The sequence below is a fragment of the Leptonychotes weddellii genome, chromosome 9 (assembly GCF_054177405.1).
Source record: "Leptonychotes weddellii isolate Sample4059 chromosome 9, ASM5417740v2, whole genome shotgun sequence".
Classification (NCBI taxonomy): Eukaryota; Metazoa; Chordata; class Mammalia; order Carnivora; family Phocidae; genus Leptonychotes; species Leptonychotes weddellii.
In genome coordinates, this window is record NC_138377.1 from 81,883,638 (window position 1) to 81,896,828 (window position 13,191).

At 42.5% G+C, this 13,191-nt stretch overlaps 1 protein-coding gene across 2 annotated transcripts in view; it reads left to right on the forward strand.

The window, feature by feature from the left end:
- Positions 1-11,151: 11,151 nt before the first annotated feature.
- Positions 11,152-13,191, forward strand: part of GLDN (gliomedin) — a 65,410-nt gene continuing 63,370 nt past the window's right edge. For both annotated transcript variants that reach the window (XM_081831080.1, XM_081831079.1), the window contains exon 1: positions 11,152-11,545. In XM_081831080.1, coding sequence (XP_081687206.1) covers positions 11,183-11,545 — 363 coding nt within the window. In that variant the 5' untranslated portion in view covers positions 11,152-11,182. The remainder of the gene's footprint in view (positions 11,546-13,191) is intronic.

Consider the following 13,191-nt stretch of genomic DNA (forward strand, 5'->3'; position numbering starts at 1 on the left):
AACAGCTTAAAATAGACTATGTTTATGAGCTTAAAATAGGCTTTTAACTATGAGGTATTGTATGTAAGCCCCAAAGTATCTATCAACACCAAGAATACCTATAGAAGTTACACACAAAAAAATTAAAAAGAATTTTAAAAATATCAGTACCAAAAAATCAACAAAATACAAAATAAGACAGCAAGAGAGAAAAAGACAGACAAAAAAATTACAAGATCAACAGAAAACAACAAAATGGCAATAATAAATCCATGCCTACAAATAATTAATTTAAATGTAAATGGATTAAACTCCCAATCAAAAGAGATAGAGTGGCAGGATAGATAAGAAAATGAGACCCAACAATATGCTATCTATAAGAAACTCAATTTAGATTTAAGGACACACATAGGCTACAAGTGAAGATGGAAAAAGATAGTCCATACATATAGTAACCAAGAGAGAGAAGAGGTGGCTATAGATATACCACACAAAATAAACTTGAAGTCAAAAACTATCACAAGAGACAAAGAAGGACATTATATAAGGATAAAAGGGTCAATTTACTAGGAAGATTGAACAATTATAAATATATATGCAACCAATATCAGAGCACCTCAATATATAAAGCAAACATTGACAGAACTGAAGGAAGAAATATATAGCAATACAATAATAGTAAGAGACTTCACTTTTAATAATGGATAGAACATTCAGACAGAATATCAATAAGGAAACATAGGATTTGAATAACACTATAGACCAAATGAACCTAAGATGCATATACAAAACATTCTAACAAACAGCAGAAGAACACACATTCTTCTCAAATACACATGGAATTTTCTCTAGGATAGATCACATGTTAGGTCACAAAACAAGTCATAACAAATTTAAGAAGATTGAAATCATACCACATATCTTATATGAAATGAATCTAGAAATCAATACCAGAAGGAATACTGAGAAATTCACAGATATGTGGAAATTAAACAACATACTCTTGAACAAAAATTAGTTCAATGAAGAAATAAAAAGGAAATTAGAAAATACCTCAGGTCAAACAAACAAACAACAACAAAATCCATGACATACCAAGATTTATGGGATGTAGCAAAAGCAGTACTAAAAGGGAAATTTATTGAGATTAAAAAGAAGAAGGAATAAAAAAGAATAAAGATCTCAAATACACAATCTAACTTTACAACTCAAGGAGCTAGAAAAAGAACAAACTAAGCCAAAAATTAGCAAAAGGAAGGAAATAACAAAGATTGGAGCAGAAATCAATGAAATAGAAGATAGGAAATTAATAGTAAAAAAAAACACACAATGAAACTAAGAGTTGGTTCTTTCAAAAAATAAACAAAATTGATTAACCCTTAGATAGACTAAGGAAAAAAGAAGACTCAAATAAATAAAATCAGTAATGAAAGAGGAGACATTACCACTGATGCTACAGAAATAAAAAAGGAACATAACAGCCTACTATAAACAATCATACAGCAACCAATTGGATAACCTAGAAGAAATGGATACATTCTTAAAAACATACAACCTACCAAGACAGAATCAGAAAGACACACACAAAAAAATCTAAACAGACCTATAACTAGCATGCAGGTTGAATCAGTAATTAAAAACCTCCTAATAAACAAAAGCCGAGGACCAGATGACTTCACTGGTGAATTCTACCAAACATTTAAAGAATTAATGCCAATCCTCAAACTTTTACAAAAGATTGGAAAGAACGGAACACTTCTAGACTAATTTTATGAGGCCAGCAAAACCGTGATACCAAAAGCAGACAAAGACACCCTATAAAAAAAAAAAAAAAGGAAACTGCAGGCCAATATCCCTGATGAATATAATGCAAAAATCCTCAGTGAAATATCAGCAGATTGAATCCAATAGCACATTAAAAGGATCATACACCAAAACCAAGTGGAATTTATCCCTGGGATGTAAGGAGAGTTCAACATATGTTAATGGGATACATCATATTAATGGAATAAAGGATAAAAATCACATGATTGTCTCCAGATGCAAAAATGTTCTTGACAAAATTCAACACCATTTCATGATAAAAACTCTCACCAAATTAGGAATAGAAGGAAATTAATTCAATATAATAAAGGTCGTATATGAAAAGCCCACAGCTAATATCAGACTCAATGGTGAAGAACTAAAAGCTTTTCTTCTATGATCAAGAACAAGGCAAGGATGCTCACTTTCACCACTTCTATTCAACATGGTATTGGAAGTACTAGCTAGAGCAAATAGGTAAGAAAAACAAGTATAAGGCATCTAAATCAGAAAAGAGGAATTATTACTATCCCTGTTTGTAGACAACATGATCTTATATATATAAAACACTAAAGATTCCATGAAAAACTATTAAAATAATAAAATAACTCAGTAAAGTTGTAAGATACAAAATCAACATATGAAAATCAGTTGCATTTCTGTATACTAACAACAAACTTTCTGAAAAAGAAATAGTAAAACAATCCCATTTATAATAGTGCCCAAAAGAATAAAGTACTTGGGAATAAATTGAACTAAGGAGGTAAAAGACTTCTATACTGAAAACTAAAAAACATTGTTAAAAGAAATAGAAAAATACAAACATAGAAAGATCTTAAGGCCATGGATTTGAAGACTTAATATTGTTGAAAATGTCCATACTATCCAAAGTTATCTACAGATTCAAAGCAATCTCTATTAAAATCCCAATGATGGTTTTTACAGAAATGGAAAAAACAATTCTAAAATTCATATGGAACAATAAAAGACCACGAATAGCCAAATCAACCTTAAGAAAGAAGAGCAAAGCTGGAGTCATCATATTTCCTGATTTCAACATATATTACAAAGCTACAATAATCAAAACAGCATGGTACTGGCATAAAGAAAGACATACAGGCAAATGGGACAAAATAGAGAACCCAGAAATAAATCCATGCATATATGATTAACTGATCTTTTGACAAGTGTATCAAGAACACGCAATGGGAAAAGGATAATCTCTTCAACAAACAGTGCTGAGAAAACTGGATGTAAATATGCAGAGCAATGAAACAGGATTTCTATCTTATGCCATATACAAAAATCAACTCAAAATGGATTAAAGACTTAAATGTAAGATCTGAAACTGTAAAGCTCCTGGAAGAAACAGTAAAAAAGCTTCATGACAGAGGTCTTGGTAATAATTTCCTGGATCTGACAGAAAAGCACAAGTAGCAAAAGCAAAAATAGAGAAGTGGGGGAAAAAATAGACAAGTGAGACTACATCAAACTAAAAAGCTTCTGCACAGCAAATGAAACAATCAACAAAGTGAAAAGAAAACATATGAAATGGGAAAAATATTTTCAAACCATATATCTGAAAAGGGGCTAATTTCCAAAGGGCCCCTACAACTCAGTAGCAAAAACAAACAAACCAAAACCCTAATGACCCAATTTAAAAATTGGTGAGTACTTCAGTAGATATTTTCCCAAAGAAGACATACAAATGGCCAATAGGTATATGAAAAAATGTTCAACATCACTAATCATCAGGGAAATGCAAGTCAAAACCACAATGAGATATCACCCTCACACTTGTCAAGGTGGCTATTGTCAAGGAAAAAAAAAAAAAGACAAGTGTTGTTGAGGATGTAGAGAAATTGGACACTGTTGGTGGAACTGTAAAATGGTGCAGCTGCTATGGAAAACAGTATGAAGCTTCCTCAAAAAATTAAAAAATAGAACTATCATATGATCCAGCAATCCCACTCTGGGTATTTATCCAAAAGAACTGAAATCAGGATCTTGAAGAGATACCTGCTTTCTGGTGTTCATAGCATCACTATTCACAATAGCCAAAATGTGGAAACAAATATCCACTGATGGATGGAGAAAGAAAATGTGGCATATACATACCATAGAATATTATTCAACCTTAAAAAAGAAATTCTGTAATATGAGACAATATGGATGAGCTTTGAGGGCATTATGCTAAATGAAGTAGGACAGTCATAGAAAGATAAAAACCACATGATTTCACCAATATGAGGTATCTGAAATAGTCAAATTTGTAAAATCAAAGACTGGAATTAGTGGTTGTCAGGGACTAGGGTAAGAGGGAAATGAGGAGTTACTAATCAAAGAACATAATGCTTTAGTTAAGCAAGATGAGTAAGTTTTAGAGATCTGTAGTACAATATTGTACCTATAGTCAACAATACCGTATCATATAACTAAATTTTTTTTAAAGATTTTATTTTTTATTTGACAGAGAGAGCAAGAGAGCACAAGCAGGGGGAGCAGCAGAATGAGAGGGAAAAGCAGGCTCCCCGCTGAGCAGGGAGCCCAATGTGGGACTCGATCCCAGGACCCTGGGATCATGACCTGAGCCGAAGGCAGACACTTAACCGACTGAGCCACCCAGGTGCCCTAAAAATTTGTCAAGAGGTAGATCTCATGTAAGTATTCTTACCATAATAAAATAATTTTTTTTTAAAAAGAGACCAAGTAAAATGACATACAAGAATAATTCATTCCTAATAACTTTGTAAGACTGTAAACCAAAAGAAGAAAGAAAGAAGGGAGAGAAGGAAGGAAGGAAGGAAGGGAACGAGGGAGGGAGGGAGAGGGAGAGAGAAAGGGAAGGAAGGAAAGGAGGGAAGGAAAGGGTAGGAGAGATATAGCCTAATATCACAGTTATGCACATCTCTTAAAAAAGAAGAAGAAGAAGTCATCTGGGTTCAGGATCTGTAGTCTGACCTGCGTTCCCCCTGGCTGAGGACCGTCCTCCAGTCCCCTGGTTCTGCAGATGGAGTGCCATCTCTCCAGACTCGGTACTGGCAGGAATCCCTTTTGGTTCCTTTCACTTAGACTTTGGAGAGGTGAGGCATATCTAATTTTGCTTGTCACTCTGACTTCTGACCCCAAGGAGGAAAAGTCTTGGTTTCTCAGGCCCCAAATCCACCTTTCGTTCAGGTCCCATATTCACCTCTGAGATGCAGGGATGACAGTTCCCCTACTTGGTCTCCAGGAAATCGTTCTGACATCACTGCTCTCCCTGAACCCTCCATAAAATGCTAGACTGGGGACTGCCTTTCTTTCTCTTGCATAGTTTACATATTCTAGCAATCAGGGCTTGCCCCGCCTTTGTTTTGGAGTCTTGGAGCCAAGTGCTGCTCTAAGCCCTTTTCCATTTCATCAGTTTGAATCCTTTCCCTGCCCTATTTTTCCACTTCCTGTCCATCATCTTGAGCATTCCTGACTGGCCCAAGATTTGGGTCAAGAAGGTTCCCACTTTCGATGGATGCTGGTGAGGTTTCAACAGTATGATCTTGAGCAAGTTGCTTAACCTTCGTGAGCCTTGCTTTCTCATCTGTGAAATGGTTATAAGGCCTGCCCTGCTCACTTCACAAGCTGATTATAGGGCTCAAATAACATGAGAAAGTACTTTGAAAACTGAAGTGCCCTACACATGTAAAGCTTTGTTTTGTCCTTTCAAAAACAGTGGTTCAAGTTTCATAAGTGGGGCTTTGCAGTATTAAGTTACTTCCATGGATCTAGCCATTTCAAAGCTACCACGGGAGCTTTTCTTCATATTTTCATTCTGTCTCTGAAAACAATCACTTTTTTATTTACTGAAAGGCCATAACTCTAGGTGAAAAAGAAGGCTTCTCTCCACTGTCTGATATGATTACAATTTAAAGTTCACTAATACTGGAATTGCAGACCTGTCTTTGACACTAATCAGGTGGTTGATATGGTAGATGTGGAGATGTGCCCCACTTTCCCTTTCAAGGAAGGACTTGATGCCCAGCTGCAGGGAGTGAGGTCAGGGTATGCCTCAGCTTTGAGAGCCACCTGGCCCAAGGTCACACCCTTCCTGGGGCAGCCCACATCTGCCCTGTGACTGGGTAAGACTGGGGTAAAAGCCAACCCATTCTGGCCTGACAAGGGACACTCCAATGGACAATACTCAATTCAGAGCTCCCAAATGGTTGGCTGAGCCTTTGTAAGACTGCACTGAGTTGGACTTCTCCCTCTACCTAATCCTGCTTCCTCTATTTCCTTCACAGACACTGATCCCTACTAAATATCTTGCACCCCAAATTCCATCTCAGCATCTATTCCAGAGAACGCAACCTGTGATAATTGGCTATGATGCACTGCGAGGGCACGATGGGTGGGGTAGGGAGGGGCATGTTTATCACAAAGGAAATAAAGCACAGAAAGGGCAGAGGGAGAATTTGAAATAGCCCTACTGTACAACCTCTGACAGCTCCATGTCTAACAATGCTTAGATGACTCTCAGATACTGCACCTATGACAGGTGGAAAGCTGTTGTTGCTTCCCCAACTTAGACCAAAATCTCATAGGGGAAGCAGTATCTTTTATTCTTATTCCCAGTGTTAGAGATGACTTGATTTGATGATCTCACCTTGAAGTACCAAAGGCTGACTTCTCAAAAAATGCAAATACCTGCTGGGTATCATACAAAAACTCCAGCTAGTATCATGATAGCTGAACTGTCTAAATGTTAGTCATGGTTCTATTTTTCAAATACCTTTAAATGTGCAGTGAAAGAGAAAATGGTATTTTCTAGAACTCAATGTCTTCTTATTTTATTTGGAAAGATGGGTTTGAAGGCTGAGATTTAGCCTGGTGGAGGTCAGAGATGGTTTCTGTAGTGACAGAAGCCACTGCAAATCCTACCAATAAAAGGTAATCTTTGAAAATGAAAATCTGTCATTCATCAACCCAACCTCCCACCCAACACACACACTTAAAACCCCTAACTTCCCATTGCTCCTACAATAAAGACCCTAGTCTTACAAGGTCCCACCCACAGAATCTGGCCCCTAACTCAGTCTCCAGCCTCACTTCATTCCCTTTCCTCCCTGCTCCCTATGGTCTTTATCCTACAGCCACACTGACCTTCTTATGGTCCCTCAAATAAACCATGGTGCTTCCTGCCATAGGATCTCACATGTGCTGTCCCCTCTGACTACAACCCTCCCACCCACACCTCCACCTAGTTAACTACTGCTAATCTTCAGATTCCAGTTCAAACACCATCACAAAATCAGGGAGACCTTCCCTGACCCCAGACTCCACATCTAGGACAGGTTCCTCAGTGATATGATCTCACAGAATAGCACTCCTTTCCTTCAGGTCTCCTATCTCATTGTCTCGTTTAGAATTATACCCTCACACAATTACTCAGCTAATTCCATCTCCCCACTTAGACCACAGGCTTCAGGAAGGCAGGAATGGTGTCTGGTTTTGCTCTCACTCCTATTCCTAGCTCCTAGCACAGTTCCTGACAGATAGTAAGCACCCAATTTGTTGAATAAATGGATAAATGAATGAGTGAATGAACAAAGAAAATAAATTTCTGACTCATTTTGGTTGGGGAGCTTGAAGTTTCGTGGGGTTAAAATGTAGAAATGTTGAGTTAAAAACCCAATGTGCTTGGGCGAAAGATATATTTTGGTGGCAACTATTACAGAGATTTTTTTCCCTAACCCCTGGCAAGGAGGAAGGGTGGGGATGGGGAGGCAACACAGCACCATCAGGAGTCACAGAATACCTGCCAACCTCATCAAAGAGGATGACAATACCCAAGATCAGGCCTGAGAGTAAATGAAAATTATTCACTTGACAGTCATGAGGAAATGCTGTGGACTTAGAGTATATGCTTGAATTGGATATTTTTCTCCAGGGCCCTAAAGTTTACTAGCTGGAATTATTTTTTAAGAACAATTCTATTTAACCTTTGAAAATGAAGCAGCTGTCTTTTAAAAGAAAAGCTACTTCTTATTGTAAAGATAGCACAGAATGTTCTTGGCTTCCTTGGTTCTCCAGAAAAGGAAAGTCAGATATCTCCCTGTGTCTTCACTATATCTTGAGCCCCTGTGTCAACAAAATAGGCCAGATTAATAGCTAACTTTTTTTTAGAATTACTTATTACTAAAAGTACCAGCCCATCCTGAGAAATACTAGGTAGGGCAGTCTACACAGATGTATCTGCCCCTCGAGGAGTCATGGGAGGCTTAGGTAGAGCCAGAGATGGAAAGTCCCCAAATAACCAATCTCAAAGCCACTGTGTTCAGAAAAGAAGCCAAGTTTACCATGTATTGAAAAGTTCTGTTCCTCAAAAAGGATCCCAAAAAAGTGTAATTAGCTAATCAATTTATTCATCTAATATTCCTTCTTGGCATAAGCCCCTGCTATGCACAGTGAAGAGAGGTCCCTTTCTTAAGCATACTATAACTCAACAAAAGAAGTAAGATCTGGAAGACTAAGATGTTGGTCAACAGCCCAAGGCACAGCAAGGGTGTCAGCAAGTTCAGACAGCCCATAGACAATAGCACTAATGTCCACTGAGTGTTTACTATATGTCAAGTGCTCTACATGTATATTCTCATTAAATCTTCACAAGCTATGAGATAGATATGATTACACTCTCCTTAGAAAAGCTGAGTAACATGCCCAAGTTCGTAAATTTAGAAAGCAGTTTCAAGCTTAGTTCTATCTGATTCCAAAGCCCATGCCTCTAGCCTCTGAGTCCCTGGGGCTTGCAGAATTCAGGGAAAGGGAGAATTGACTGTGGTATGGTAGGCAAGGCTTGATGAGGGACAGGGTTCTGAGCTAGGCCTTAAACAGGCACAACTCTGAGATAGGACAGAGAAGGAGAAGGGTCAATGCATGGTGCTGTGGTGGAGCGAGGGTGTAGAGAGAAGACAGAGAAGAAAGGGAAAAGAGAGCAGAGCAAGTCCAGTTGCTTGGATACAGCCATCTTCGGGGGAGGGATGAGTGAAGACACCTGCCTCTTAGGCTGTAACAACTTGTTCCACCCTTCTCCTTTCCAATAAAATATTATATTCCTACACAGAAAGATTTGAAGAGGGAACCGGAAGAAGTGTTGAGTGGAAGAGGAGTCTTGCCTTCCCTTTGCTCTCTTTCTGCCTCTCTGCTCTCTCTGAGTGCAGTATCCCAGGCACTCCACCCATCTGGCCCAAAGTCGATGCCACAAACCTTTTGAGTCCTACATCCCAAGAAGGGTAGCATCTTCACCTGAGGTTGTCAGATAAAACCTGGCTGGTTCCAAATGGAACTGGAACTCCACTCCTTCTACTATGGGCTCTGAACCAGAGGGGTTGGGGGTGTGTGTGTCAGGCTGCAGTTATTCTCCCCACTGGACAGGCAGCCTTCCAAGGAAGGTAGCTCCAGTTCGGTGGCACAAGTAGAGTTTCATGCTTAAGCCTTACTCCCACTAGGCGCACCTCGTTTTACATGGACGTACGTTCACTATACAGCCTTTTACTCATTCATTTGTTCATTCACTCATTCAACAGGGAATTAATGGATGGCCATTTCAAGCCAGGGACTGTGCTAGGTGTTGGGGGAGACAAGGTCAAACAATATGTGGCCCCTAACCTCAGGAGCTGTATACTCTGTTATTGCTGGTGAGCACTGATGACATGGTCAGGCGGTAGTAACTATAATGAATGTTAGGATAAAGAGAAGCTGAGGAGGCTCCGTGGGACTCCCAACTGCTCACACTGCAAGCTGCTTGCCTTGTTCATTTCTGTACCTCCAATGCCCATCACTATGCCTGACACACAGCTCATTAAATTTTTAGTGAATTAGATGAAGATCTTACTGAGCCTGATTCCCAGCTCTGTCTCTCTGGGGCTTCTCTCCATTGGTTTAAGCCTGGCATCCTAAGCCTGGATGAGATAAGGATACATGGCATTCTTCAAATAGATCACATTATGTTAGAGTGGGGAGAAACTGGACAAATTTGTCTGTATCACCTCCATTCCCTCCTAGACATCATGTCCCCATAGTTTAGGTCCTTCATGAACCACTTGGAACTTCATGCTTTCCTAAGTCTTCCTCATCCTGGATGCTATCCTAGGAATATGCAAAGTTGGTCCATGTCCCAATTAAAACTCAGGAATCCAGACCTTGATGCAGAATCGTGACAGCTCCAGCTGGCTTGATGGCAGGGGACCACCTCCTCCTCTGAAATAATGGGCTGTGGAAACAGCAATCTTGGCTTCCAACACCATCAGGGTCTGCTGTGGGCCCTGGGGCCCCAGGGAGGCAGAGCCATTCAAGGGAAAGGTGAGAAGAGGGGTGGAGAGGTCCTCTGAGGAGGCTGAGAAGTGTCTCTGCATTTGGGGGATAGTGATCCTTGAGGTACAGGCATCTGAGCTGACAGGAAAAGGAAGAGGTAACTAGGAGGCATGAGGCAACTGCCCCCTCAAGCAAGGCAGACTAAGTAAGGTCCAGAAAGAGCCTAGACAGAGTCCCAACTCTTCAGCCAGAAAGCACCTCAGAATCAATTCAGAGTGGTCTTGGGACATGTGCAGAGCCCTTCAGCTGAGTAGTAGCAGGATGGGGTTAGAACCAGGTCTCCTGATTTCCACCCTTGAGTTTTTTTCTCCTCACACTGTTGCCTCCTAGATATGGGTCTCATGGGAGAGTTCTTGGCCTGTCACATCCTAGAAATCTCCCTTCACAGAGGACTCCTGCTTCTTAGGCAGGGCGAGGCTTTTCTGGTTCTGATGGGTGGCCTTTTTAACCCTCCAATGCCAACTGTATTCTTCTCTCTATCCATCCCCTTCCTCAGAAACATCTCATGGGGTCTTCAGTGGTCACGTGATGGGCAGCCTGGGTCCCTGCCCAGCAGCAGACCTAGGGACAGTGGGCACATGTCTTGGCATCTGGGCATGATCCTTTTCTCCAGAGAGGTCAGTGTTGGGGGGAGAAGGGAGTGGAATCCAGTGACTTCTCCCGCCCTAAGAATTCCTGCTCTCCCCCTCAGTCTGACCCTCACTCTGCTGGCCTGGGCCACAACAATGCCCACAGGCAGGGCACTGAGAAAAGGAGGGAGACCTGGGTTTGCCCGTTTTCTTGGCCCGGCACCAGGAGCATTAGCACTGCCCCCCCTTCCCCCCTGCCCCCCCCCACCCACCCACCCAGTCATCTCCACTTGCTCCTCTCCCCCTCTCACCCGCCTGTCCCTCCGGGCTGCTCAGGCGCCACCACTACTGTCCCCAACCCGCCCCGCCAGCCCGGCCAAAGGGCAGCGTGACTCACGGCGCTGCCACCAGCCCACGGCTTGCCCGTGGCGTATAAAGGCTGCCCGGCGGGAGGTGGCGAGCCCTGCCCGGCCCGAGGCGCGCAGAGCATGGCCAGGGGCGCGGAGCGAGGCCGCGGGGGCGCCGGCTGGTGGCTGCGGGGCGCGCTGGCGGCGGTGGCGCTGCTGGCGGCGCTCAGTGCTGCGGGCACGGTGTTCGCGCTGTGCCAGTGGCGCGGGCTGAGCGCGGCGGTGCGGGCGCTGGAGGGTCAGCGCGGCCGCGAGCAGCGCGAGGACAGCGCCCTGCGCTCTTTTCTAGCTGAGTTGAGTCGCGCGCGGCGCCGGGCGCCCGCGCCACCCTTGGACCCCGCCAGCGCCGCGCGCAACAAGCGCAGCCACGGCGGGGAGCCCGCGCCACACATCCGCGCCGAGAGCCACGACATGCTGATGATGATGACCTACTCCATGGTGCCGGTAGGCGGGGGCTCGGCTCCCCGTGGCGCCTCCGCCAGGGTGGGCGGCGGGCAGTGAGGGGAGAGAGGCCCAGATGCCCTGTGCTTCCCTGGCTAGACGGCGAGGTGCAGAGAGAGAGGGCCCTGGGTGTGAGCCCGGCTGGAGAGGTCACCTGGGCAAGCACCTTAGTCCTCCGAGGTCCGTTTCCTCCTCTGTTAAATGGGGGACGAGGTGAAGGGCTGTCTTCCACCTCTGGCATCTTTGGGTCTGCAGGTAAATGAGGGGCGTAGGCAGTGTTTTTAAGAGCCTACTTTCCTTCCTAACTTCGGACAAAAGTTTTCACAATCTGGTATGAAGGGAGCCACAGCGGCTCCGGGCTCTGCCTGTGCGACTTGCTGGAGCCCCCTGAGAGCACGGGAAAGACATTTCCGAGAGTGCAGACTTCTTCAATAAAAGGATGCTTTCCCGGGCTTCAGCGAGTGGTCTGGCTTTTCACCTGGCCTCGGACCATCCTCATGAGATTGGTTGAAGGGAAAACAATCAGCCCTAATTTTACCAATCACCTGGAACCTTGGTGCTGGGAACTCTTGGGTCTAAAGCGGTTCCAAGTGGAAGAGATCAAAATAGAGAAATTTTCTTAAAAATCCACTGTGAAAGCTGAGTTTCTCATGTGGGCTCCAGCGGGTCTATGGAACTCCAGAAATTACCAGTGTGCACTCAGGGGGCGTGCATCTAGGGGAGTCCGTGGATTTTCATTAGATTTGCACTCCCCCCAAAAAGGTTTAAGAAACTCTGCTCTTAAAAACGTCTTTAAAGCAAGGCCTCGAAAATCTTTTTTTTCCAGTTTGAAGTTTCTTTGCTTTTGCTGATTTTTAACTCAGTAATTATCTAACAATTACATTTAGATCACATTGCAGTTCCCCATTCAGTTTCATTATCCATTATGACCGCACTGGTCTTGTTTCATTTTATAATTGCCAAGATTTCAGTTCTGGCACCCCAAGTCAAGCATGAGCCATACTTCGGAATCCTTGGTATTTGAAGATAAACTCACTTAAAGCTTCTGCATCATAAAAGCTTTTAAGTATCTTATATGAGCTGAAATGATTTTACAACTACATCATGGGAATACTACATACTGCAAATACACCTTTTGAGAGAGAGCAAATTTTCCATTCCTGGCTTCATTCTTTTTTTTTTTTTTTTTTTTTTTACCTGTGTTATCATTTAAAAATCTGGGCCCAAGCAAAAAATTTTTTAAAAGACCTCTGTAAAATGAAGAAATCTCCTTTCGAGGAATTTACTCTTTCTCTTGGCTCTCTACCATGCATTTTGAGGGTTTTTTTGAAACCCTTGAAGAAGGATGCATCGGAGCATCAACATTTTATATTTTTAATCCTGCTTTTAAGGTAGAAGCTTGTGTATTGCTGCTTGTTCAGTCACTAACCCAAGAGAACAGAGAGACCCATTTCTGTGTCAGTCGGAAAGCTAGATTTAACGATCACCACCTGCTGTTATAGGTCAGAGAGCAGAAAGATCACATTTGTCAGGCTGAGAAGCATTCATAGATTATCACCAACTCATACCCCACTTGTAATGGGTATGCTTTGACCTTACCGCCTCACTGAGGAAATTTCCATGCAGGTCAGGAGAAAGTGGCTGTCATA